General features: G+C 41.8%; 1 protein-coding gene across 1 annotated transcript in view; it reads right to left on the reverse strand.

The window, feature by feature from the left end:
* The window catches only part of FAM129A (family with sequence similarity 129 member A), a 184147-nt gene that overhangs the window by 13195 nt on the left and 145616 nt on the right, over positions 1-25336 (reverse strand). The window contains exons 6-11 of the mRNA XM_027565566.1: positions 18823-18938; positions 12249-12353; positions 11774-11936; positions 6355-6542; positions 1790-1951; positions 106-216 (exon numbers count right to left, since the gene is read on the reverse strand). Of these exons, the coding sequence (XP_027421367.1) occupies positions 106-216; positions 1790-1951; positions 6355-6542; positions 11774-11936; positions 12249-12353; positions 18823-18938 (845 nt within the window). The remainder of the gene's footprint in view (positions 1-105; positions 217-1789; positions 1952-6354; positions 6543-11773; positions 11937-12248; positions 12354-18822; positions 18939-25336) is intronic.

Here is a 25336-nt window from a genome sequence, read left to right on the forward strand (position 1 = left end):
AAAAGGGGAGGCAAGTCAAAGAGAGAGCTTGATATTTTCCACTTAACAAAAGAAATGAGTCACGTTCTTGCTTCATGCTTCCCGCAAGTGAGAGAACAATTTTACCTTTAAGACTCGGAGCTTAACCTTCTCAATGGCGACTGTGGTTTTGGAGGCCTCTCCTTGGAGATGTGGGGAAAGCAACTGCTCAAAAGTGAATATTGCATTCTCCATCAGCTAGAAACCAAAGCAACACAGAAACAGAGGGCAGTCAGAAGCTGGGATCGCCACTCTCGGGTCAAAGTCAGCTTGGAGAGAAAGGAGGGCATGACCATCGGAGATGGTCACTGCCCTGGGAGTCACCCAGGGCAACAAGTCCTCATTCCACTCTGTGGTCTGTGAAATGCACAAGCCCACAACCACAATGAGATCAGCAGAAGGCTGGGAAACACACACACCTGTACCTGTATGTATACAGGTATGTACACGTGTATGTATCTTTTCTTCTCATGTCTCCTTCCACCCGGAACTGGAAAACCCAAGACCATGGGATGGGGGATATCATCATTTCCTGTGGTTATTCCCATCCCCTGCAGCCAGGGCTTAATGAAATGAGGTGGGAGGCTTCTCCAATTATTTTTTGGCTCCATCCTCTCCGTTCAGATGGATGTAAACCATCCCAGCACGTCTCTGACTCCACTTTTCACCCTCCCACCCTACTTCTCTCCCTTTCTCTGCCAGGCTGGGAAAGGAGACAGGGTCAAGGTTCAGTGGAGCCCGTGACTGTCACACTCATGGGTTAGGAAATGGAAGTGGTTCCGATTTCTTATTCTCTGCACTTATGCCTGTATCCATTTCACCACTGTCCACTGCTGTCCAAGGAGCTTCAGTTAAGCCGTTGGCCAATTTTGCTCCCCATTCATCTTTAATCCTTCACAACTTAGAGCTTAGATAATAAATAAAATGTGCCACTTAATCCTGCCTATAACTTTTAAGGAGAAAAAAAAAGCTCCTTTCTTCCCCAAGCCTATGATCTGAAAGCATCCAACACAATAGCTTTCCTCTCAGCACTTTCAACGCCATAGTGAATTTATTTAAGAATCTGTCTCACTACCAGCTCCCTGAAGTGGGGTCTGGCACAATGTCCAGCCCACAGGAAGCGCCCCGGGAATATCTGTAAAGTAGAATTGTGCTCTTACGGCTTCAGTGATCCCACCCTTCCTTCTTAGAAAGCGTTAGACTATGGAACGAATTTGTGCTATTCATCCCTGTTCCTAAAGAAAAAGTTCTTTATGGGAAGGAAAAGGAATCTATGAAATAGACTCAAGAAATCCAAATTTAAAATTGTGATTGATTGACTGATTTAACTAGATTACAGAATTGATTCAAGCTAGTGGTTCTCCATTCTGGCTGCATATTAAATGCAGCAGGAATGGGAGTGGGAGAAGTTTTTTGAATTACCAAAAAAATATATCAAAATCACTGGGAGTGTGGCCCAGACATCAGTATTTCTTAAAAGCACCCTAGATGATTCCAATGTGAAGCCAACATTAATAGCACTGACTTGACAAATCAATTAACTATCAATTAATGCTACTCTATTTCCCTGAGACATTTCTTCTCTATGATGCTCATCAACATGGAAAAAATGGAGCCAGCTGGAACAGGACAAAACACGTCGTCACTCAACATGATGGCTAAAGAGAAGGGCCCCATTTCCCCAGCTACGCCAGCACACCTGTCTCATCTGCTGCGCGTGATTCTCTGCAGCCCCATCCTCTTCCACCACAGATGACCCCGCCGCCCCTACCTCTTGCATGTAGTTTTGCGTCCTCTGGACCACCAGATCGATGTGGGGGAACCTGAAGCGGCTCTTGAGATCCTGAAGGTGCTCCTGAAGCAGGTTGACTTTATTGTAACAAGGCTCCATCTTCACGGAATCCAGCGGAAGATCCATAAGCTGCTCTAGATGCTGAATTTCGGTGGAAGGGAAAACAACACACTTTCAGACCTAGGAACTATATTACACCACTCTTGTGTATGTGTGTGCTCAACTGCCAGTCATATCTGATTCCTAGCGACTCCATGGACTGTAGCTCACCAGGCTCCTCTGTCCATGGAATTTCCCAGGCAAGAATACTGAAGTGGGTTGCCATTTCCTCCTCCAGGCGATCTTCCTGACCCAGGGATTGAACCTGCATCTCTTGTGCCTCCTGCATTGGCAGGCAGATTCTTTACCACTGTACCACCTGGGAAGCCCACTGCATGACTATTACATAAATTCTAAACAATCAAATATATGTTATTAGAGTGAATCACTTCTCAGATCCCTATATATGTGATATCTTCATTGTCTTTATTTCCCTCCTTTGATGGGTCCCTAGGACAGCTCTCTTGCCAGGATGGAGACAGGTAGAAGAACCAACTGGACAATGGACACATCCAGGAATGCATTCCATGGGACTCCAGTCTTGTCAAGCTCTTGATGGACTCCAAGTACCCACTTCCAGAGCTCAAGAGTTCAGGAAGTCTCTTTGGCATGTGGAACTGCTGCTGGGCTCACAAGCCTCCAGAGCCTTGTTTCATGAGAGATATCCCTCTCAGAAAATCCCAGGGAAGTCAAGATGCCCCCTGGACTCCTGGACTCTGAGAGTAAAGCCAGAGTCCCTGGAGCTCACTGAGGTTCTGTCTGTGCCCAAGGGCTTCTCTCTGCTAGTAGATGGGGGGTGGCGGGATGGGGAGGGAGTGAGATAGGAAGAAGCATGGCCTAGTTTTAAAAACTGGGGTTCCCCATCCTCTAGTCTATACAAGTGATAGCTTGATCAATGAGGCCATGCAATTTCCAGCAAGAGGACAGCAATAGACCTCACCTGCTAGAGACTTTAAATATTACCAACACAGACTTACACTATGAGTGATTTCACCAACAGAGTGCATCCTATTTTCCAAGCCTATTTAAAACTGATTTTAAAAACTGAATTTTGGAGTTCTAGAATAAATAAGAGGGTGGGTGGAGAAAGAGAAAACAGAAAAGCGTGCTGAAAACACAGGCCTAGGGACAACTGGGGAGTAACAGGGTAACTGTGAACAGACAGGATGTGCTTGCTGTCTGAGTTTCAGGTCACAGAAAAGAGATAAATCTAGATTTCTAGATTTCTCTAAAGAAAAATTTAACAAGGGCCCACATTCATGGTGCTTGTAAGAGGAAAATATTACTCCCTTAAGAAATGAGTTCTAGAAAACTCCACTGAAGTAGAATTAATGACCAAAACCATGCTGTCAAACTTGCCCCTTGTCAAATAATTTGCAATATGTCTATTTTTTACGATAGCAATTAAACAGACAGGAGAGGAAAAATCAGTTACCACTTTGCTCCTGTCAGATCAGATCAGATCAGATCAGTCGCTCAGTGGTGTCCAACTCTTTGCGATCCCATGAATCACAGCACGCCAGGCCCCTCTGTCCATCACCAACTCCCGGAGTTCACTGACTCATGTCCATCGAGTCAGTGATACCATCCAGCCATCTCATCCTCTGTCGTCCCCTTATCCTCTTGCCCCCAATCCTTCCCAGCATCAGAGTCTTTTCCAATGAGTCAACTCTTCGCATGAGGTGGCCAAAGTACTGGAGTTTCAGCTTCAGCATCATTCCTTCCAAAGAAATCCCAGGCCTGATCTCCTTCAGAATGGACTGGTTGGATCTCCTTGCAGTCCAAGGGACTCTCAAGAGTCTTCTCCAACACCACAGTGCAAGAGCATCAATTCTTCAGCGCTCAGCCTTCTTCACAGTCCAACTCTCACATCCATACATGACCACAGGAAAAATCATAGCCTTGACTAGACAAACCTTTGTTGGCAAAGTAATGTCTCTGCTTTTGAATATGCTATCTAGGTTGGTCATAACTTTCCTTCCAAGGAGTAAGCGTCTTTTGATTTCATGGCTGCAGTCACCACCATCTGCAGTGATTTTGGAGCCCCCCAAAAATAAAGTCGGACACTGTTTCCACTGTTTCCCTATTTCCCGTGAAGTGATGGGACTGGATGCCATGATCTTTGTTTTCTGAATGTTGAGCTTTAAGCCAAATTTTTCACACTCCACTTTCACCTTCATCAAGAGGCTTTTTAGTTCCTCTTCACTTTATGCCATAAGGGTGGTGTCATCTGCATATCTGAGGTTATTGATATTTCTCCCTGCAATCTTGATTCCAGCTTGTGCTTCTTCCAGTCCAGCATTTCTCATGATGTACTCTGCATATAAGTTAAATAAACAGGGTGACAATATACAGCCTTGACGTACTCCTTTTCCTATTTGGAACCAGTCTGTTGTTCCATGTCCAGTTCTAACTGTTGCTTCCTGACCTGCATACAAATTTCTCAAGAGGCAGATCAGGTGGTCTGGTATTCCCATCTCTTTCAGAATTTTCCACAGTTTATTGTGATCCACACAGTCAAAGGCTTTGGCATAGTCAATAAAGCAGAAATAGATTTTTTTCTGGAACTCTCTTGCTTTTTCCATGATCCAGCGGATGTTGGCAATTTGATCTCTGGTTCCTCTGCCTTTTCTAAAACCAGCTTGAACATCAGGAAGTTCATGGTTCACATATTGCTGAAGCCTGGCTTGGAGAATTTTGAGCATTACTTTACTAGGGTGTGAGATGAGTGCAATTGTGCAGTAGTTTGAGCATTCTTTGGCATTGCATTTCTTTGGGTAAGACTAGCAAAAAGTTCAACAAGTGATTCCCTAAGGCTGATGAAAAGAAAGTCCTTTATCATGTACAATTGGTGGAAATGTAAAATCTAAATCCTTTTGGGGGGATGTCAATGGAAACATCAGTTAACATGAGAAAAATTCCCACCTTTCAATCTAGCAATCCTGTCCTAGGAATCAGATCCCATATAAATAAAAGCTTCAAAGTAAATGAATATATGTTACAAGGTTATTTATTGCAGCTTTGTTCCTGGTGCTAGCAACATTTGGATGGTTGAATGAATCATGGTATATTGGTACATGAAGTATTATGCAACTGTTACAAAAAATGAACTAGAACTAGAACACTAACTTAAAAACAGTTTCATGAGGTATTTTTGAATAAGAAAACAGAAAAGCAAAGCAATATATACATAATATAATCCCATTTTTCTAAGAGCAAACAACCTAAAAAAATATATCCCACAAAACATGTGTTTTATATGCTATATGAACATGAAGAAAAGCACAGAATAGCGTATGCTAAGTTGTTCACACTAGTTGCTTGAGTTGGAGGAGGGGATGTGGGGGAAGGAGAGAAAGTTAAGTTTTAGAAGGGCTACCATGAGAAACCTCAAAATACTAACAAATGATCTTGTTTATATACAATTTCGTGTATGTATGCATAAAAAAATAAAGGCTTTTTTTTTTTGGTTTTATCCACTGGCTTGACTTGTAGGGATGTTCATCATGATGCTGCAAGTGTAAAATAAAGCTGCCCAGTTATGTCTGTCACTTTAGGATACAGCGAGTCCTCCGGAGGTCTTGTTGAACCAGACTGCTGCTGTGCCCTACTCCAGGGTTTCTGATCTGGTAGCTCATGGGTGCGGCCTGAGAATTTGCATTTTTAGCAGTCATATAATGAGGATGATACTAGTCCCAGGAACATAGTTTGAGAAACATTGGTTTTTGTCATGCTTTTGGAAGCAAATCAATCAAAACACAAAACATATATAAATGAGGATATATGCATATATATTCGTACAGGCAAGGACAAAGCATGTGAAAACACATACTGACCTATTTATATGGGTTAATCCAAGGAGTTAGAAGTGGAGATACTTTAGGAGTTGGGGGTGGGCTAGAATTAGGTGGGTATGAGCGATGGTGATTAATTTTGCCTTTATGTAAATATCTTTGTATACTGTTTAAGTTATACAAGTACCTTCCCTGGTGGCTCAGATGGTAAAGCGTCTGCCTACAATGCGGGAGACCTGGGTTCAATCCCTGGGTCGGGAAGATCCTCTGGAGAAGGAAATGGCAACCCACTCCAGTACCCTTGCCTGGAAAATCCCATTGTTGGAGGAGTGTGGTAGATTACAGTCCATGGGGTCGCAAAGAGTCGGACATGACTGAGCGACTTCACTTTTAAGTTATACAAGCATGTTATTATTTTCATAACATGAAACCATTAATAAAGGAAATCAAGTAGAAGATGGATGAATGGATGAATGAATAATGTGGATGAATGAAGGACAGAAAGACTAGATGAATAAATGGAAAGGCATATGAATGGAAGGCAGGGAAGAAGAAAAGACAGGAGAGAGAGAAGGAGAAAAAAAAGAATGAATGAATGCAAAGACTCACAAAAAGACCATTCACACTCCACTCCTTCGCTTCATACCCTACCTCCTTTAGCTGGGCACTGTCTTTGGTGGTCTGAAAGCTCTGGCTAAGTTCATCCACTTCTTTTTCAAAGAGTGAGCGCAGTTCACTGAATCCCGAGCTTACAGGTCCCATCAGCTCCTCCAGAATGGACCCCAGGAATGGCTGCACACTCTCTGCACAGCTTCTCTCTGCTGGCTGAGCCACCATCGCTGAGGTAGGAAATAGCCAGGAAACTGTGAGTGATGGCAAAACTGGATTCAGAGGCACTGGAGCCAGGCCAGGCTGGACAGTGCCCCATGGAGACATGTAACAGCCAACACAAACTCAAGCAGGCAACACAGACGAGCCCAGTGCGTCCTGTGCCGGTACTCACCAGGATGGAAAGCCATCAAAGAGAATCGCTCCTTGAGAACTCGAACAAAGAGAAACCCCTCCCCAAGATTACCTCTGCCCTGGGATGAAATACATTTTTTTGCTTGGTCCTTATGAATAGACAATGCTTAATACAAAAAAATGAAAATGCTAATGACTCATCTATTTCCTATCAATCATCACCATTATAAATTCATAGTTTGTCTTCTAAAAACACATTTATTAGGTTTTTAATTCTTTTTTCTAAGAGTTAATCAGTTGATCTAATTCAATTTTCCTCCCCTCTCCTCAAGGGCCTTTTAAAAAATTCAAGTATGGTTTCTTTTTAGGCCAAATGGAAACAAATTCCAATCGGTTTGCCACACCGCCTCCCATCCCCACACCCAATTTTTAAAAACATGCTATTTTTTCCTGATAATCAAGGATGACAAACTTAGTGACAAAAATATAAAGAGTACAGAAAATCATAAAAAGGGACTAAAAGGTTCAGGAGGGAGGGGACACATGCATGCCTATGGCTGATTCATGCTGATGTATGGCAAAAGCCATCACAGTATTGTAAAGTAATTACCTGCCAATTCAAATAAATTTAGGAAAGGATTTAAACAATGTAACCATACTCTTACTTCCCAGAGGAAACACTGCTCTTTGATTTAGAAGAGGACCATAGTAAAGATCCTGATCCAGTACGTCTGGATAAGCCATGGAAATCTGTTTTTTTGTTTGTTTGTTTAAGTGTTGAAGCAATTTTCATGATTAGCCAGGTTGGGAAGTACCGTGGCAGTAAAGGATATCTGAACTGGAAAAGGCTTGAGCTTGCTCTGTGGATGAAAGGCTAGTTTTGTGGAGCTCGGTAAGCCACCGAGCCTTGTTATAGGACCACAGAACTGAGAAGGGAAGTACAGATACATCTTGATGTCCAGGTCCTCATCCTACAGATGGGGAAGGGGGCCGGGAGATGTCAGATGATTCCACCAAGGTCACACCCTAACTTTCAGATCCAGATTCACAATTCAAATAGACTTCTTATTTTCTATTAGCAAATAACTTGCTTATAGTGAGAAAATGGCCACGTTCTCACTTCAATTTGCAGAAATCTTTCACAGGGTTACAAAGGATCAGACTGCCTCTTACTCTGAAAATCTGACATGACCAATACTATTGATATTATGTACTTATAAATATTTGAGATAGAAAATATTAAACAGATCATAGAATTACTAGGGGGAAAAAAACCCTTTCTATTGTATAATTCAATGAAACAATCTATGACTCCTAAAAATAACTAACTTACTTGATACCAAAATGCAAAATTGTTTGCTAGGAGGATAAATGAATTATTTATAAATTAACTCTGGGAGAAGAACTATGTGAAAAGTGTCTAATTGAAATTTCAGAGCAATCATGGTCATGGCTAATATATAGTAAAGATTTAGTAGTTGGCTGGTATGCCCTGATGGGTAGGGGCAGAGACAGGCACAGGGAGGGGTCGTGGGTGGCCATGCTCCTCTCTGCCAGACCTCCCCCTGCCTATGTACAACCATGGGCTCCAGCCCCCCTCTCTGTGCCTTTATCCAGCGTTCCTTCCACCTCTGCCTTCCTTCCTCCACTTCTGTTTATAAACATCCTACTCACCCCTTCAAGGCCAAGTTCAAATTTCACCCACTCGGAACAGCCTAATGCCCTGAACCACCACCCAGCTTCCTGAACTACAGTCTACTGGTGTTTCCCTAATGACCAAATAAATTTTACATCCCACACAAGTATGCTCTGCTATTTTTCAGGGATGCAGAGATGAATCATGTGTTGTGACACATTAATTCATGAGCCATACATTAATTCAGTTGAGCAGAGTGATGAAGAGAGAAAACCCTGGAGCTGCGGGTTGGGGTTGGTCTGACTGTTTCACATTCTACCTTCGGAATCTCAGGCAAATTACTTCATCTCTACTTCAGTTTTCTTATCTGTAAAATGGGGCTCATAATAGTAAGTACTCTGAAGGTTATGGTGTGGATTAAATGAGTTCGCTGTGTTCAAAATGCTCAGAACTGTGTGTGATCCTCTGGAAGTACTCAGAAACTGTCAGCTCTTACTGTATCTGTGAGTAATATCATCCTTTCCAATCAACTGACATTAAAACATTCCTCTCATTGTCAGGGGCCCACATGACTTTTTTTGAAGCTGAAGTGGTTCCTGCCTGGGAATCATTGTGCCCTCTGTTCTTGCCTCTTTTGTGGCATTTTTCATATTTTTTCCTTCTGTTTTGGTGTCTGTGATGTGACTTTTACTCTCTTCTACTTCTCTTCTTCCTAGGCGCCTCATAGGCCTTGTATTCAGCAGGGGCAGGATAAATGCTTATTAAATGATTCAGTATTCATGCAGCAGAATTTAAGCCAAGAATCACATGGGAGGAAATGGAGAGAAAGCTACTTTAATACTCCCGAAGTTTTTTTGAAATCCAAAGCCCTTTATCAATGCAGCTCGATGTGCACTTTCTTGTTTTAAAGGGGAAGAAAAGAGGCCTGATGAAAATATGTTTCTGATATTCCATTTTTAAAAGATCTGATCATGACTTCCTTTCAAGGCTTCCTTTAGGAAACCAAAACCAGTCCAGGGCAGAATATTTTTCCATCTTATGTGAAGGGATTTAGGCAAGAGAGAGAGACTCATTTAATTCAGGCCAAGAGAATGGCCACCATTAGACTCAGCTCAGCTCAGCTCCAGTCAACAGGAATGTATTTGGCTGTGGCAGTTTAGTGTTGGCCATTTTAAGTTGTATAAAGCATTTCAACATACAGTCAACTCCAGATCAGTCGTACTAATAAAGGAATAAGAGACCTGGGTAATAGGAACCAGAAAGCAGTCTGAAGTTAATTTATATCTGGCTGGAGAAGGCATCGCATGAACAGATAAACAATAGATTCAGACGCACACGCCTTGGCTCTAGTAATGCCTCCTGCAACCTACTCTCAGGAGGACTTGTTAGAAGAGCCCAGCGTGAGCTAGGCTGCAGTATGAACAGAGCCTGAAGTGTAGAGGATAATCCTCCAAGCGGAAAATCCCATTAGGTTCCACGTCTTTTGAACACAGGAACTAGATCTCCCCTGTTTGCTGCTAAAGCTGCATCACCTTGCTCAGAAAGCACTCGCTTTGTGAATGTCTTTTGAATGAATGACTGAGTGAATAATTTGAAAACTGACTACCTAAGAAAATTGCTGATAAACAATCACAGATAAGCCAGCATGCTTCCCTCTGAAATGATGTTCAGTGTGGTGTGCTTTGGGGTATGTAGGAGGCAGAAGTGTAGAATTTTATTCTGTAGAATTTCTTAGAGGCCATCTAAAGCCTCCTGGGAGGAAAGAGGCAAGCTTTTCTCTGTCAAGGGCCAGGTCAGGAACATTTTCAGCTTTGCCGCCCATATGATCTCAGTTCTAACAACTCAGCTATGCTCCTGCAGTGCCAAAGCAGCCAGACAATACAGAAAGGAGTAGGAACAGCCATCTTCCAGTAAAATGTAACTTATAAAAATAGTGGCAGGCTGGATTTGATCCAAGAGCCTCAGCATGCAGACCCTGATTGCATGGGCCCTTGTGATTTCAAGAGGAGGGCACCAAGGCACAGAGAAATTGAGTGATCTCCCTGAACCCACATACCCAGCTGACATTAGAGCTGGGGCCACAGAGGGTCCCTGATTTAGGACGGTTCAACTTTCAAGCTTTCAAGTTTACAACGAGGTGAAGAAAGCATTACCCATTCAGCAGAAGTGTTAGTTGCTCAGTTGTATCTGACTCTTTGTGACCCCACAAACTGTAGCCCACCAGGCTCCTCTATCTATGAGATTTCCCAGGCAAGAATACTGGAGAGGGTTGCCATTCCCTCCTCTATGGAATCTTCCTCACCCAGGGATCAAACCTGGGTCTCTTGCATTGCAGGCAGATTCTTTACTGTCTGGGCCACCAGGGAAACTACTTCAGATTTTGAAATCTGATCTCTTCCGGAGCAGGTGAGATGCAGTATGATGCTCTTTTTGGGATGCTGGGCAGGGTTAACAGCCACGGCTCCCATCAGGGACAGGATCACAGGCATAAACAACCAACCCACTGACAGCCATTCTGTACCCAGACAAACCTTTTTGTTTTTCCCCTTCAATACACTATTCAATAAATTACATGAGCTATTCAACACTTTATAATAAAACAGATCTTGCGTTAGGTGATTTTTCCCAACTATATGCTGATATACGTGTTCTGGGCGTGTTTAAGGTAACTAGGCTAAGCTATGATATTGGGTAGGTCAAGCGTATTAAATGCCTGCATTTCAATTATGATGAGTTTATTGGCTCGTAACCCTATGATAAGTGGAGGAAGATCTAGAAGATCTAGATTTATTGACTCTAACCCAAAAGCTTTTTTTCTTATTAAAGGAAAATCCATTATTCACTGATTTGGATATTCACTGTGAGTCTACATACACCAGACACGATACTAAGCACAAGGAATACCTGAGTAAACCGGGGTGGCATGGCCCTACTCTTTAAGAGCTTACAGCAGGTGGAGGGCAGGGCAGAGCCATTACAATTTGGTGTAAAAGGTACAGGATCAGGACATACAGGCACCACTACAGGCAAGAGGCACTATGCCCTCCAGCCTGTGTCACTGAAGTTTCCATGGGGAGGTCCAGACCCTTAACAGCACCACTAGCATGCTCCTATTACAAGTATTACCACTTTCTCCCAAAGTCCCTCAGTTTAATTCTCCTCTGAAACTATGAATTCTCACCATGTACATGCTAAGTCACTTCAGTCGTGTCCGACTCTGCAACCCTATGGACTGTAGCCCGCCGAGCTCCCCTGTCCATGGGCTTCTCAAGGCCAGGATGCTAGAGTGGGTTGCTGTGCCCTCCTCCAGGGGATCTTCCCGACCCAGGGATCAAACCCACATCTCTTACGTCTCCTGCACTGGCAGAAGGGTTCTTTACCACTAGCGCCACTTGGGACATCTCACCCTGTGGAAGAGCTTTAAATGCACAGCTTATCTAGCTCATAGGAGCAGGCATTATCTCCACTGACCTTTGATCTTTCCAATTAAGAAGTTCTTTGAGTTCACAATCTGATCCATGTCTGAACGGATGGTTCCTTCCAGGCCCTTTGTCAGAGCCCTGCACTCCTCCTTCAAGGCGCTTAATCCTTCTGAAACTCGATGCTGAACCAGGTGGTAGGCCTCTTCAAGGAGCTGGAACAGAGAACAGCACACAGATTGGAGCTCTGTCATGTGTCAGAGCCTGATGGAGTCAAGCACAGGAGGGCGGGTTAATCACAGATGATCGCAACATAAACAAAACCGTGTGCACATTCTAATTTTTCTTTCAAAGTCTGAGTTTGTTTGGATTAGTCCTGATGTATATGAGACTGAGCAGACTGGGCAGTTCTCCACCCAGGGAAGGAATTACGTATTAAAAAAAAAGAAAAACAAGACCTTAAAAAGAGAAGGGAAGGGAATGTTCATTTTGAGCAGCAGAGCTGGCCAAGCAGAATCATCACTCACCCCAAACCAGGCCCTCTTCCTGTCGTTCTTCTTCCCCTTCATTTTAGGCAGGATGTCTGTCTGAAGGGTTGGCATGAGCTCCTCCATCACCAGGTTACTCAGGATCTGTCGAGAGGAAGACAGCCACTATATCTGTGTCTCTATTTCTACTTGCCAAGGCAGAAGTGAGGGGTGGGATGAATTGGGAGATTGGGACTGACATATATATACCACTACGTATAAAATAGATAACTAATGAGAACCTACTGTAGAGCACGGGGAACTCTACTCAATACTCTGTGGTAACCTATAAACCTATAAGGGAAGGAAATCTAAAAAAGAGGAGATATATGTATAGACATAGCTGATTCACTTTGCTGTACAGCAGAAAATAACACAATGTTGTAAAGCAGCTATACTCAAATTAAAAAAAAAATGCTTAAGTGAAAAAACAAAACAAAGAGGAAGAAGAAAGCCTCAGAGCTGGGTTAGCTGGTAACACCTAAATCTGCACATCAGGGCAACTGAAGGTGTCATAACTGGCCACCCCTGTCCTGAATATTCATTGGAAGGACTCATGCTGAAGCTCCAATATTTTGGCCACCTGATACATAAAAACGAACTCATTGGAAAAGACTTTGATGCTGGGAAAGATTGAAGGCAGGAGGAGAAGGGGATGACAGAGGATGAGATGGTTGCATGGCATCACTGACTCAATGGACATGAGTTTGAGCAAACTCTAGGAGTTGGTAATGGACAGAGAAGCCTGGCATGCTACCGTCCATGGGGTCTCAAAGAGTCGGACACGACTGAGTGACTGAACTGACTGACTGTCCTGGCTACCTAAGATTGTCCTGCACTCCATGAAATCTGTTAGGTTAATAGTTTAACTCTGAGTCTGAGACCTCAGAAATCTCTAGGAAGAGTCATAGAGGGTAAATGTTCTAAATATCTGCAGGGAACAGTCACGCCTGCTGACATTTTCCCGCTGGAAAGGACAAATTCCTCAACTTGAACTTCTACTATTTGAAATGGAACAATCTAATGCATTTAGGATAAGAGAGGAAACATCAATTATGGATAAGGGTATCCTTAGCAAAATTGTGAAGGGAGTAAGGCTTGGTTTTGGCAGCTTGAATCCTTGTCTGTATCCCCTGAGACCATTGTTTCCTCTTGAACTTTTCTGGGATCTAAGTGTCTTCATGCTCTTTGTCCCTACTACACCCTGAATCCCATCTCCATCTTCTTTAAAGTTTAGGAAAAGAAGGGAGTAACAAATACTTTGGAACAACTGGACATTGGTGGGATGAGAATACGGGAGAGGGGGTGTATACAGTTTTCAGAGTATTTTTTTCAATTGTTCCCAAGTCTTTCCTACAAATTTGCTTGGCTCAATGGAAGTGTTTCTTTTGAACGTGAGCAGTGATTTACCTGTCTGCACATAAGGCCCCACGTAACACTGGCCTTTCTTCTTTATATTCCCCCAAGGGAACTGGAGCAGTTTTGTTGTTTAGACTTAGATCTGTGGTGAGTTTTGGGGCTCACAGCTCAGCCTTCAGTATCAGGCTGCAGCCCAAGATTTAGAACAAGAATAACTTCGGGAAAGGAGGCAAGCAGAATCATAGTAGAGAATCACTTGACATCTGCTCTGTGAATTGAAAAAAATATTTGTCCAAAATAATTGACCTGCTCATAAACACTCAAATTAAGATTTGGGAAAGACTTTAAGGTCACTGGTCAGCCTCATGCTAGTGGAAATGCTCATGAGGTCACTAGATTTTGACTTTCAAAATGGCTCTGTTTACACGGGCTGTAACAGTCTAGATGAACTGAACAGGAACACTCCCAGGGTGGAGGTGGGTGAGTTGCTCAGTCCGCCTAGGTCTGTGAGTTCCTAGGAGAGAAGGCTGGGAGTCAGTGCAACCGGGGGAGTTCCATCATCTGTGATGTGGAACTTCAGGTGTGACTATGATTATAACAGGGGTAGGATTTCCACTAGTCCTACTAATTCACTGCTGGGGATGTTTGGACCTTTCTTAACCATTATCTGGGGAGCAGTCAAGATGTCAGTTCAGTTGAGTCGCTCAGTTGTGTCTGACTCTTTGCGACCCCATGGGCTACAGCATGCCAGGCTTCCTGTCCATCACCAATCCCTGGAGTTTGCTCAAACTCATGTCCATCGAGTCAGTGATGCCATTTTTGAGGATTTTTGAGGAGTTAAAGAGAAACCTGACATGTGTAAATCGCATAGAAATCAGCAAGTGCCCAAACTGGGTTCAAGTACATAATTAATAATTCATGACCTTATCTTGCCCAATGGAGTAAATTCTTGTTGGACACACCTGCCCAAGAGTGAGGAAAGCACTGGCATTGGGAGCGTGAGCTAAGAGCCTAAGGAGACTAAAGCCAGAATTTAATTATCCAAATCCATCCTTTTTCAGAGATTGGCTTGAATCTGAGCATGAGTGTGAAGAAGATTTGAAGATGAAAATGTTACACAGTCCAAAGAAAAAAAAAATGCTCCATTTGGGTGGGCTTGCAGTTTGCTTTTAGTCTTTCCCATACAATGTTCCAAGAAATTTGGTTCTATTTTATAACTTAAGGGATTGGAAAGGAAATATGTCTGGGAAAAAAAGAAGGGGGATGAGAGTGGGTTGATGGAGAAGGAGGGGCGGGGAGTGTGAGATTAGGGAATAGCCCTTGGGCAGGCAACAGCCAACTCTGTCTCCTCCCAACAGTTCATCTTATTTCTGTATCTGTCAGCCCCAGCCCTCTCTGACTGTGAACTGCTCCTCACCAGCCCAGGACCTGCTCTGGGATTTCCTGCCTTGGTCAGCCCTCCATGAGCAGGGTTCAGAGCCCTAGGGCTACCAGGGAGAAAGCAGTTAATTTAATAAAAACAAATCGTATTAATGAAGGGGTTTCCCAACCTTCTTCCTTCAGAATAGAAACCACTGAGTTTTACCATAAGGAACCTAAAAATATTTCCTGTGCTTTAAATAAAAGGGGCGCGTGTGTACATTTAACTGCTGGGATTTAACTGGGAGATTTAAAAATTCCATCACACATATAAGAAACCAAACGCACCATTAGGTTGATGGAAACCAACAATTCCAGGCTCACTCCCTGAGCTGTTCTTCTACAGTTGCTCAGTCGTGTCTGACTTTTTATGACCCCATGGACTGCAGCACACCAGACTTCCCTGTTCTTCACTATCTGCTGGAGCTTGCTCAAACTCATGTCCATTGAGTCAATGATGTCATCCAACCATCTCATCCTCTGTTGCCCTCTTCTCTTCATGTCCTCAATCCTTCCCAGCATCAGGGTCTTTTCTAAGGAGTCAGTTCTTCGCATCAGGTGGCCAAAGTGTTGGAGCTTCAGCTTCATTCCGTGAAGGCCACACTACATTTACATTCCACATGCTGCAGCTGTGGGGAAGGTGTGAGGCCCAGAAATACTGCCCTCTTTACTGAGGCTGACTCCATGGTCTGACCAGGCTGTTGGCCGCATGCCTTTCGTGTTACTGAGCAACCAAGTGTGAAACAGTGCATTTAAAGTGGGTCACATTCAAGGTCACCAGAAAAAGACGACTTGAACATATGGACAAGGGAAAAATGTGGATAGCTTTCTGGTCTTGAAACCACCCTGATGTGTGGGAATTTTGAGCTGTTCTCTTAGCCCATCTGGTTAATTTAAAAGCAAATAAAAAATAAATCACGTAACTTGTATTTACATTTTCCAAAATGCTTTCCCTCATGACTTCATTTGATACATTTTTAATTGACAAGTAGAAAATATACTGATGCTTTTACTGAGGTACAAATATTTTCACCTTAATAGTCTGTCAGGCAAATTATTCTAAGATATTTGCTTTGCCTGGACACTTGCCTAAAATAACCACCAGCACGAGGGCATGCCATACTTGCTGTATGAGTCATTACTATGAAGATAATAATGTAGCATTGCTGAAAATCTTCTGAATACAGTCTCGAGGGTAGAAGGGGTTAGGATAATGTTATGGTTAAGTTCTTAGCAGATAGGAAAACAATGCAAATAAACGCAGTGCTTTAAACAAAAGATGTCACATTCTCAAACTCAGTCATGCTATGCCCTTTTCTTTAACTACTTGGTAGCTTCTTTGGGACCTTGACCTGTTTTTTCTGTGAGTCTTAGGATAGAGGTTGCTTCAGTTCCATGTGTAACGGCTAAGATGAAGTTTACCCTCACCAGGCCTCACACAGGAAAAGTCTTGAAAGTTATTTCCTTTCAGCAGCTTCTTCAAGGTTCACCTGACATGGCTCAAAATGCAAGTCGGTCACAGACTGGTTTTGTGACTTGGGCCAACTTCTCTGAATGTTCTTTCTCCGGCCTGGAGGGTACTGGACGAATAATCCTGAACTGCCCTTCCAGTGCTCACATTTTATGAGGTTGTGACTTTACGAAAGAAACTCAAATTCCTAGAGGAGCAAAGCGTTTACTGATTTCTTCTGTTTCTTTTTCCCCTTTAAGGTATTTTTAAAATTTTTTATTTTATTTTTAATTGGAAGATAATTACTTTACAATACCGTGTTGGTTTCTGCCATACATCAACATGAATCAGCCATAAGTATACATATGTCCCCTCCCTCTTAAGCTTCCCTCCCACCTCCTACCCCTTCCCACCCCTCTAAGTTGTCACAGAGCCCCAGTTTGAGTTCCCTGAGTCATATGGCAAATTCCCACTGTCTCTCTATTTTATATACGTTAGTGTATATGTTTCAAGGCTACTCTCTCAAATCATCTGCCCTATTCTTTCCCCACTGTGTTGAAAAGTCTGTTCTTTATGTCAGTGTCTCCTTTGCTGACCTGCAAATAGATTACCGGTACCATATTTCTAGATTCCGTATATATATGTTAATATATGATCATTACTTTTCTCTTTCTGACTTACTTTACTCTGTATATTAGGCTCTAGGTTCATCCACCTCATTAGAATTGACTCAAATAAGGTATTTTTTTTATTCTGCAAAATTAGCACCTTCCTATGACTGCTGCTAATGCTTTATGATGTCCATATATGTACAGATCACACATGGTCCCACATACACTGCCTTGTTCTCTGGATGCTTCTAGGTATGTCTCGCCTCACCAGAATGGCAAGGCATGAGTCATTTCACTCTATCACACCTTAAAGCAATTCACACATATCAGCCCAAAGCGAAGAGCAGAAAGTCAATCCTCGCCCCCAACACACAAAAAAACACCCAAACTCAATACTCAGCTCTCAGAAAAGAACTATTAGGTACCTGCTTTCCATGGGATAGTGAAGGAATGTGAGCTGATATAAGATTTCAAATGAAAGAAAAACAAACAAACAAGTACCTTAACTTAACTCAAGGAGCTAAATAACTGTTTAACTTGAACATACAAAGGTATGTGCTTCCTCCAAATATGAGAAATCAACAATTGACTAAAGTTCTTAAGTCTCAGGATGGGAAATAAATGAGTTTAGACTCTACCGAAGAAAAAGAAGGGGGAGGAGGAGGAGGGAAGAAAGAGAAGGAGACAGAAGAGGAGGAGATTCCGCGTCATATGTTAAAACAATAAAGAACAGCCCATTATCATGAGAAAATGTTTCTAGCTTTAGATATTTAATGACCATATAAAAGCAAGATACCATCTGGCATCTTCCAAATACTGTTCCCTAATAACAAATTTCACTGGCCCCCAAAAGAGGCATTCTGGGCTATGAGGGGAAGTTAAAGAAGAGCATTCTTGGACCCTCCGCGCTTCTAATTAAATAATGTCCACACCCAGCCTCTTCTTCCTGGCTGAATCAGCCTGTGATTGGTGTCCTCATGGCGGATGGGGTCACATCATGAAACATAGTTTCCTTGGAGATCTATAACAATGTACCTGGTACCAAACCAACCCAGACACTTAGCCCTTGATTGACATTTAATCAAGGTCATGGGAAACTATGGATCTGGACCACAGGAGATAGAGCACTAGAAAAGGTAAATGAAACATCTAGAAAACTATCTAATGCTTTCAAATTTGGTATCCTTTAATTACTTCATTTATAAATCATTCCATAGATGAAGACAGCTATTTGCCAACTACTTTTCCAACAACATCTTATTTAATTCTCACAACCTGTCAGGCAAACATTATCATTCCTATTTTTTCAGAGGAGTAACCTAAAACAGAGAAGTTAAATAACTTGGCAGGCTTTGACCCAAATCTGCTGACTTAAAGTCCCACCACAAACTTTGCACTATGCCACACTGCTCACATTTGCTGCTAGTCACGAAGCACAGGTCACTTGAGAGAATATGCTTTTTCCGGAAAGAAATTGGAAGTGGTTCTTCCACTGCAGTTGCTGTTGTCTGGACTGCCCTGCTGCAGGTCTGGAGGCCTGGAGTGCCCAGTCTGGAGGTCTTTAGAGTGCCCAGCAGCTTGCTGATCAAATGCTTCTAGACAATGAGAGAAACGCCCTACAGAACCACATCTTCCACGCCTGCAATTACTTTTGTTTGTTTGTTTGATAGTTTATTATGATCCTGACCTCCTACCACTTAGAGAACAGGATCCAAGATTCTGAGCCCCACGTTACCTGGACTTCATCCCCAGTGACCATCTCCCACGAGCCATAGTGTCCTTTCTCCTGTCGAAAGAATTGAACAGCTTCCAAAAAGGCTTGGGCTTCAAATGTCGTCTGCTTCATGTAATCTGAAAGAAAGAGGCAAGGGCATTTAGCAAAGAAAACATTCTTAATTTAATATTCTTCCATGGTTCAGAGACCATTACCTGAGTATTACAAGGAATAGAATTATGAGACACAAAAAAGTTAAGTACTGAATTCAAAGTTCTTTTGCAGGTAGGGACATGCCTGGTGATCTAGTGGCTAAGACTCCATGCTCCACTGCAGGGGGCTGGGGTACCATCCCTGGTCAGGGAACTAGATGCCATGTGCTGCAACTAAGAGTTCAAATGCCATAACGAAAGACCCCATGTGCTACAACTAAGACCCATCGCAGTCAAATAAATAAAACAATATTAAAAAAATAATTAAACAACAACAAAAAACCTCAAAGGTCATTTGCATGAATGAAAACGAACTTTCAGGTGTATATCACATGACTTCCTCATTATACCAGCTGATTAACTCTATCAGTTACTAGATATGCTGGTTATGACCATTTATCTATCCCCATGTATCCCTCTTGTAAATGTTTCCCTCAGACATCCAGGCTCTAGTGACTTTATGCCACCAACTGTAACACCTCAGTAAAACAGACTACTCTTTAAAGTGCCTCATGTAACCAAGGGACCCCTCCCAGTTCCCCCCCAAAAAAATCAACTGATACCAACTTTTTGTCAAAATGACATCAGTATAAAAGGCTGATTTTTGCAAATGAAGGATAATAATTGTTAAAACATACAGTAAGAAACTGTTATTGCTAGGTATGTTACATATGTCAGTGACATCTCACAAAACCCTCTGAGGTGAGTGTTATTATCATCTCTAGTTTATAGATGAGGAGACTGAAAACACAGAGAGCTCAATTAATTGCCTAAGATCAAATACCAATAAGGAAATGAACTTGGGCAGTCTGATTCAAGAACCTACTTCAAAGCACCACACTACACTGCCTCACATATTAGTTTTGGGGTTTGCCTTTCCAAACACATTGGATTTTTAAAAGGTATTCTATCTGAGAGGTAATATCCTACCACAAAGGAATGGACACCTAATGGTACAGGGTTTTTAAGTGTGCTGAATGGCTTTCCCAGAATTCCACAAATCACTCCATGCATGCAAATATGCTCAATTTCTGCTCTGGACTGAATGCTTGTGTCTCCTAAAATTCATATATTAACACCTCAATCCCCAAAATGTGATATTTAGAGATGGAGGCTTTGGGAGGTAATTAGGTCACGAAGGGGTAGATCCCTTACGGTGGACGTAGAAGCCAAATACATAATACACAATGGAATACTACTCAGCCACAAAAAGGAACAAAACTGGGTCATTTGCAGAGACCTGGATGGACCTAGAGTCTGTTACACAGAGTGAATAAGTCAGAAAGAGAAAAACAAATATCATATATTAACATACTTTTGTGGAATCTAGAAAAATGATAGTTGTTTAGTTGCTAAGTTGTATCCAATTCTTTGCAACCCCATGGAGTGTAGCCGTCCAGGCTCCTCTATCCAGGGGATTTCCCAGGTAAGCATATGGAGTGGGTTGCCATCTCCTTATTGGCAGGGCAGAAATAGAGACATACACATAGAAAACAGACATGTGGACATGAGGGGAGGGGGAGGAGGGGTTGGATGAATTGGGAGATTGGGATTGACATATATACACTACCATATGCCAAACAGATAGCTAGTGGGAACCTACTGTTTACCTCAGGGAGCTAGCTCAGTGCTCTATGGTGACCTAGAGGCATGGGATGTAGGTGGGCAGGGAGGTTCAAGAGGGAGGGGATATATGCATATGTGTGGCTGATTTGCTTTGTTGTACAGCAGAAACTAGCACAGTACTATAAGGCAGCTATATTCCAATTTTAAAAAAAGAAAAGGCTTACTCCCTCGCTTTCCTTCCTCTGTCTCTCTCTCTCATCAGACACCAGAACTACCCCTGCCTTGGACTTGGACTTCCAAGAGCGTGATATTTGTTGGAGCAGCCCAAACTAACCCAGAATATTTTCAACACATAAAACTAGCTCATGGAGGATACAGTGATAACCATTTATAGGAATATTAGCAAGGAAGTGAATTTTAGAAATAATCTAATCTAACAATAAAGAAATCAAAACTTAGGAAAGGGAAATAAAGTGGGCGAAGTGAAGTGACTGAAAGGGCCAAGTATCCTATCTTCTGCTTCTCCCCAGTAGGACACAAAGTTCTTTTGCCAAGAGCATAGGCTCTGTATTCATAGGGTGATGTTAGATTGGTTAGCTGAAGGCAGCTGATTTGCTGGGGGGACCTTCAAAGCTTTAGCCAATGGGACTGCTCAGTCAGTGACTCAGTGGTTGATTCGGGGACTGAGCAGAAAGAACCTAAATTTAGAGGATCAATCTGCTTCAAAGGGGGACAATCAATTAATAGATTGTAGATGACTCTTTCAAGACTGGCTTACTAGGTCATAAGCCTCAGGAACTTGGAAAAGAGAAACTACAACTCAAGAAATAGCCTCTGTAAGAGGATGAGCAAAATTCTTCACAATAAGGATACCATGACGCTCAGAAGGTCCACATTCAAAAATGTGGAAGAGTAACTGACATTTCTAGTATCAACAGAAAGACTGGTTAAAATCTAATTCAGAAAAAGGGCATGTCCCAAGCATCAGGTTTTTAAATTGAAGCATTTTCTTCTTTGTTATTATTTTTTCTTGGTTTGGCAATTGAATTAGTGTTTAACCTTAGGGGTTTGGAAAACACAAATTAAGATTTTGGTATAAAATTGACAACAAGGGGCTGTGATATGGGACTCAGTACACTGGAACTATACCAACTGAGATGGAAACTGTAATTACTACATTGAGATTCAAAACTGACTCATGAGCTCTTATTTTTAACAGCTGTTTTCATTTCCAGCCTAAGGAAACAAAGAGATGGAAGAAAATGTGGTACTTAGATGAATTGCCAGACCCATGAGCCTACAAATGAGGTTTAAGTTCTTCAGGTCCTTACAAGAAGCATAAATTTACTTATTTCTTCTCAAACTGATCCAAGTAACCGAAGAAAGAATCTGAAATCCAGTAAATACCATGTATATCTATATATAAAAAAAAAACTATGACACTCCCACTGATGGTTGATTTTACAAAGGTCTTCGGAAAACATAACTGAAGAAATGAGATTTGAAGGCAAGATGTGGAGTCAGAGAGAAGTCAAAGAAGAAACAGAAGAGCTAGAATGTAGTAATGGTGTAGGATGGAGCACCTTAATATAGGCAGAGAAGAAAAGTATTAGTAATCAAATGGACCATAAAGGAAATTATAGTCATTGAACAGTAGTAATAAAATTTAAAAGAATAAGGACATGAATCTCCATTTTGGACTGTACCATTAAGCCAGACTTAGATCGGATTTTAACTACTCTTTTTCTATATGGTAAAAAGGGTCTAATTACTGATTTCATCATTAGATTTTTAGCTTATAAAGTGATTAATTTATATAAAACTTTTAGAATAGTACCTGCCACATAATAAGTTGCTTTATGGATACTGGTTCTCATGATTATAAACAAAGTTCAATAGAAACTGCCAGATCATTAAGGAAATAAAGAACAAAGGTTTGCTTTGTAAAGGACAGAGCTACATTGCAAGGGTCATATGATATTCATTTCTTCTAAGCTGCTTGCAGAGGCATTGCTGAACTCAGCCAGAAAGTACAGGTGTTTGAAAGAAACCAGATTATCAGTTATTTAATCAACTTCCTGCCACAGATCCCATGGGAACAAATTCCAGGATCACAATCACCCACTCCCCTGCCAACAAGAAATTGAGAGTTAGTTCAATGGCCCCCAGGATCAACAATGGCTTTTGGTCTTTCAGCCTTCTTCCTGTAAGATGACTCACAAAGATGGCAGGCATCAACTCAAACTCAACTTTTCCAGCATGAGTTAAGAGGATGCTCAAAGACACAGATGTGCTGAGAACTTAAGCATGGTTAAATCCAGCTCCTTCATTTTATGGACAAGGAAACTGGAAGAAGAAATGGTTAATTTCTTAGCTGAAGGTCACACAGCTGGTCAGAATCAGAGCCAAGAGTTGAAAAAGTGCCTCTGGCATGTCACAAGCAGCCTTGGCATTCATGCTCACTTAAATCATAGACTATGAGAGTTAGAAGTGATCTCAAAGCTCACCCACCCTGAGCTCTTGTTCAATGCTGGGAGCCTTCAGAATTCATGACAGACACGCATCCAGCCATAGCTTGACTATTTCCAGTGACAGGAAGCTCACAATGTAATGAAATAGTCTTTTTTTTTTTTTTTGTCACTGAACTGTTGTAATTATTTGAAAATTTTTCCTTCTGCTGAGCCAAAATCTGTTTCCACAAACTCTCATTAATCCTGCTTCTGCCTTTCAGAGCAAAATAGACAAGTTTACTCTTCTTCCACATGGTAGCTGAAAGATAGCTGAGTATTCTCATTTTCCTGCAATCATCTTTTAAACAATATAACTTAGGGATATTTTTTTAGAAGTTGGCCCTCCTTTTTCCTTCCTTCTCTTAGTGACCATTTTGAATCTATCAATGTATTTCTTAAATTTAGAGCATGATTGAATACACTACAAAAAATACTGTCTATCCAGTGCAAATTATGTAAAGCAGAAAGATTATGTTCCTCTTTCTGGTCCCTAACCTCTTTTTTCATCAGTCACACCATACTTTTGGCTCATACCTTTTTCATAGTCCAATAAAACCCCTATAACTTTTTCATATCACACCTTGTCAATCTAAGCCTTTTCTAACCTGTATTTCTGCTTTTGATTTTGAAGTGCAGGCTTTAACATTACCCTGATTAAATTACAACTTGTTATAATGAGTTCGTGCCCCAGAGCCTGCCATAATCATTTAAAAAAATTGTAATTCTGTCTTTAGACTCCCATTTACCCCAGTATCATCTGAAAACTTGGTGGGCTTACCTTCTACGTTTCTATCCAACTCACGGACAAAAACATTCATCAGATCAAGGGTGAGGACAGAGGCCTGCGAAACTCTAAACATTTTAGGAGACAGATGGGAGACACATCTTGGCCATTCAGTCAACAATCATATCCTCAGGGCTAAGACATGTCTATTTTCCTTAGTCTCTTCCTAGTTCTCATCTGTGCAGCTGCATGGAAAACTCATATTTGGGAGACATGATTATGAATTTTTGCAAGGGAAAGAAAGCTCCTCTAGGCCCCGTGGGAACAATTATTCAAGGGGCCAGCCAGAGAGAAATCGCTTTTGTTTTTTCCACTTATACAGATTTACTGCACGTCTGAGTCAACTGAAACGCCAAAGCTCCAAGGCCTATGTAGTCATTCTGGATTTTGACTCTGGCTGCTATGTCGGGACTCCCTGACTCGAGCTGGGTTTGGAAGCTGCCTTGTTATTTTATTTCATCGGTAAACTGTGCCAAGCCATGTTAGCCAATCTGCCTGGTGATTTGTGCAAGTTATGTAACGGCATTACTCACTCCACTGCTATGGGCTCATCTCAGTAATGTATACTTCTAAACTGTCTTCAGCTTCAGGTCATATGTCGTCTTTTTTTAGGAGAGCTGCAGCAAGGCTGTTTTGTCCTATTTTCTTTTCCAGAGCAGAGAAGCAGTACGGGGGGAAAGGAACCAACATTTTTTTAATTCTGTCATGGAGTATGAACCATAGGAGATGTTTACACACACTATCTCCTATAATTCTTTCAATAATCCCATTAGGTAGGAATTCATATTCCCACTTTAAGGCTGACAAAGAAACTGAGTTTCAGAAAAGTTAGCTAATCTATTTAAACTAGTAGATAGACAAACAAGGCCTCTTTGCTTCCAATATCCTGTTATAACACTCTCTGGTTTTATTTTTTTAACTTTTTATTTTGATATAATCATAGATTCACATTTTTATAAGAAACAATACAGAGAGATTCAATATATCCTCACCCAGTTTTCCCTAATGGAATATCTTGTAAAACTATGGTGCAACATCACAGGCAGGAAATTGACACTGATGCAATCTAGCCACCTTATTCAGATTTCATCAGTTTTATATGCACAGGTCGTGTGTGTGTGTGTGTGTGTGTGTGTGTGTGTGTGTGTTGTGGCTTAAGAATTATTGTAAATTTTATTTCCACCTCAAAGTTTAGAATCATATAATTCTAGAGTTTGATTATACCTTAGGGATCATTTAGTCCAAAGCATTCATTTAATTAGTGAGCGGCTTGAGGGCTATAATGTGATATGCATTATTAAAACAGAATAAAACCCCCTCATTGGAATTAAAAATGAATGATATCTGTCCCAATAAAATTATGGCACCCCACTCTAGTACTCTTGCCTGGAAAATCCCATGGATGGAGGAGCCTGGAAGGCTGCAGTCCATGGGGTTGCTGAGGGTCAGACACGACTGAGCAA

This window comes from Bos indicus x Bos taurus, chromosome 16 (assembly GCF_003369695.1).
Source record: "Bos indicus x Bos taurus breed Angus x Brahman F1 hybrid chromosome 16, Bos_hybrid_MaternalHap_v2.0, whole genome shotgun sequence".
In the NCBI taxonomy this organism is placed as follows: domain Eukaryota; kingdom Metazoa; phylum Chordata; class Mammalia; order Artiodactyla; family Bovidae; genus Bos; species Bos indicus x Bos taurus.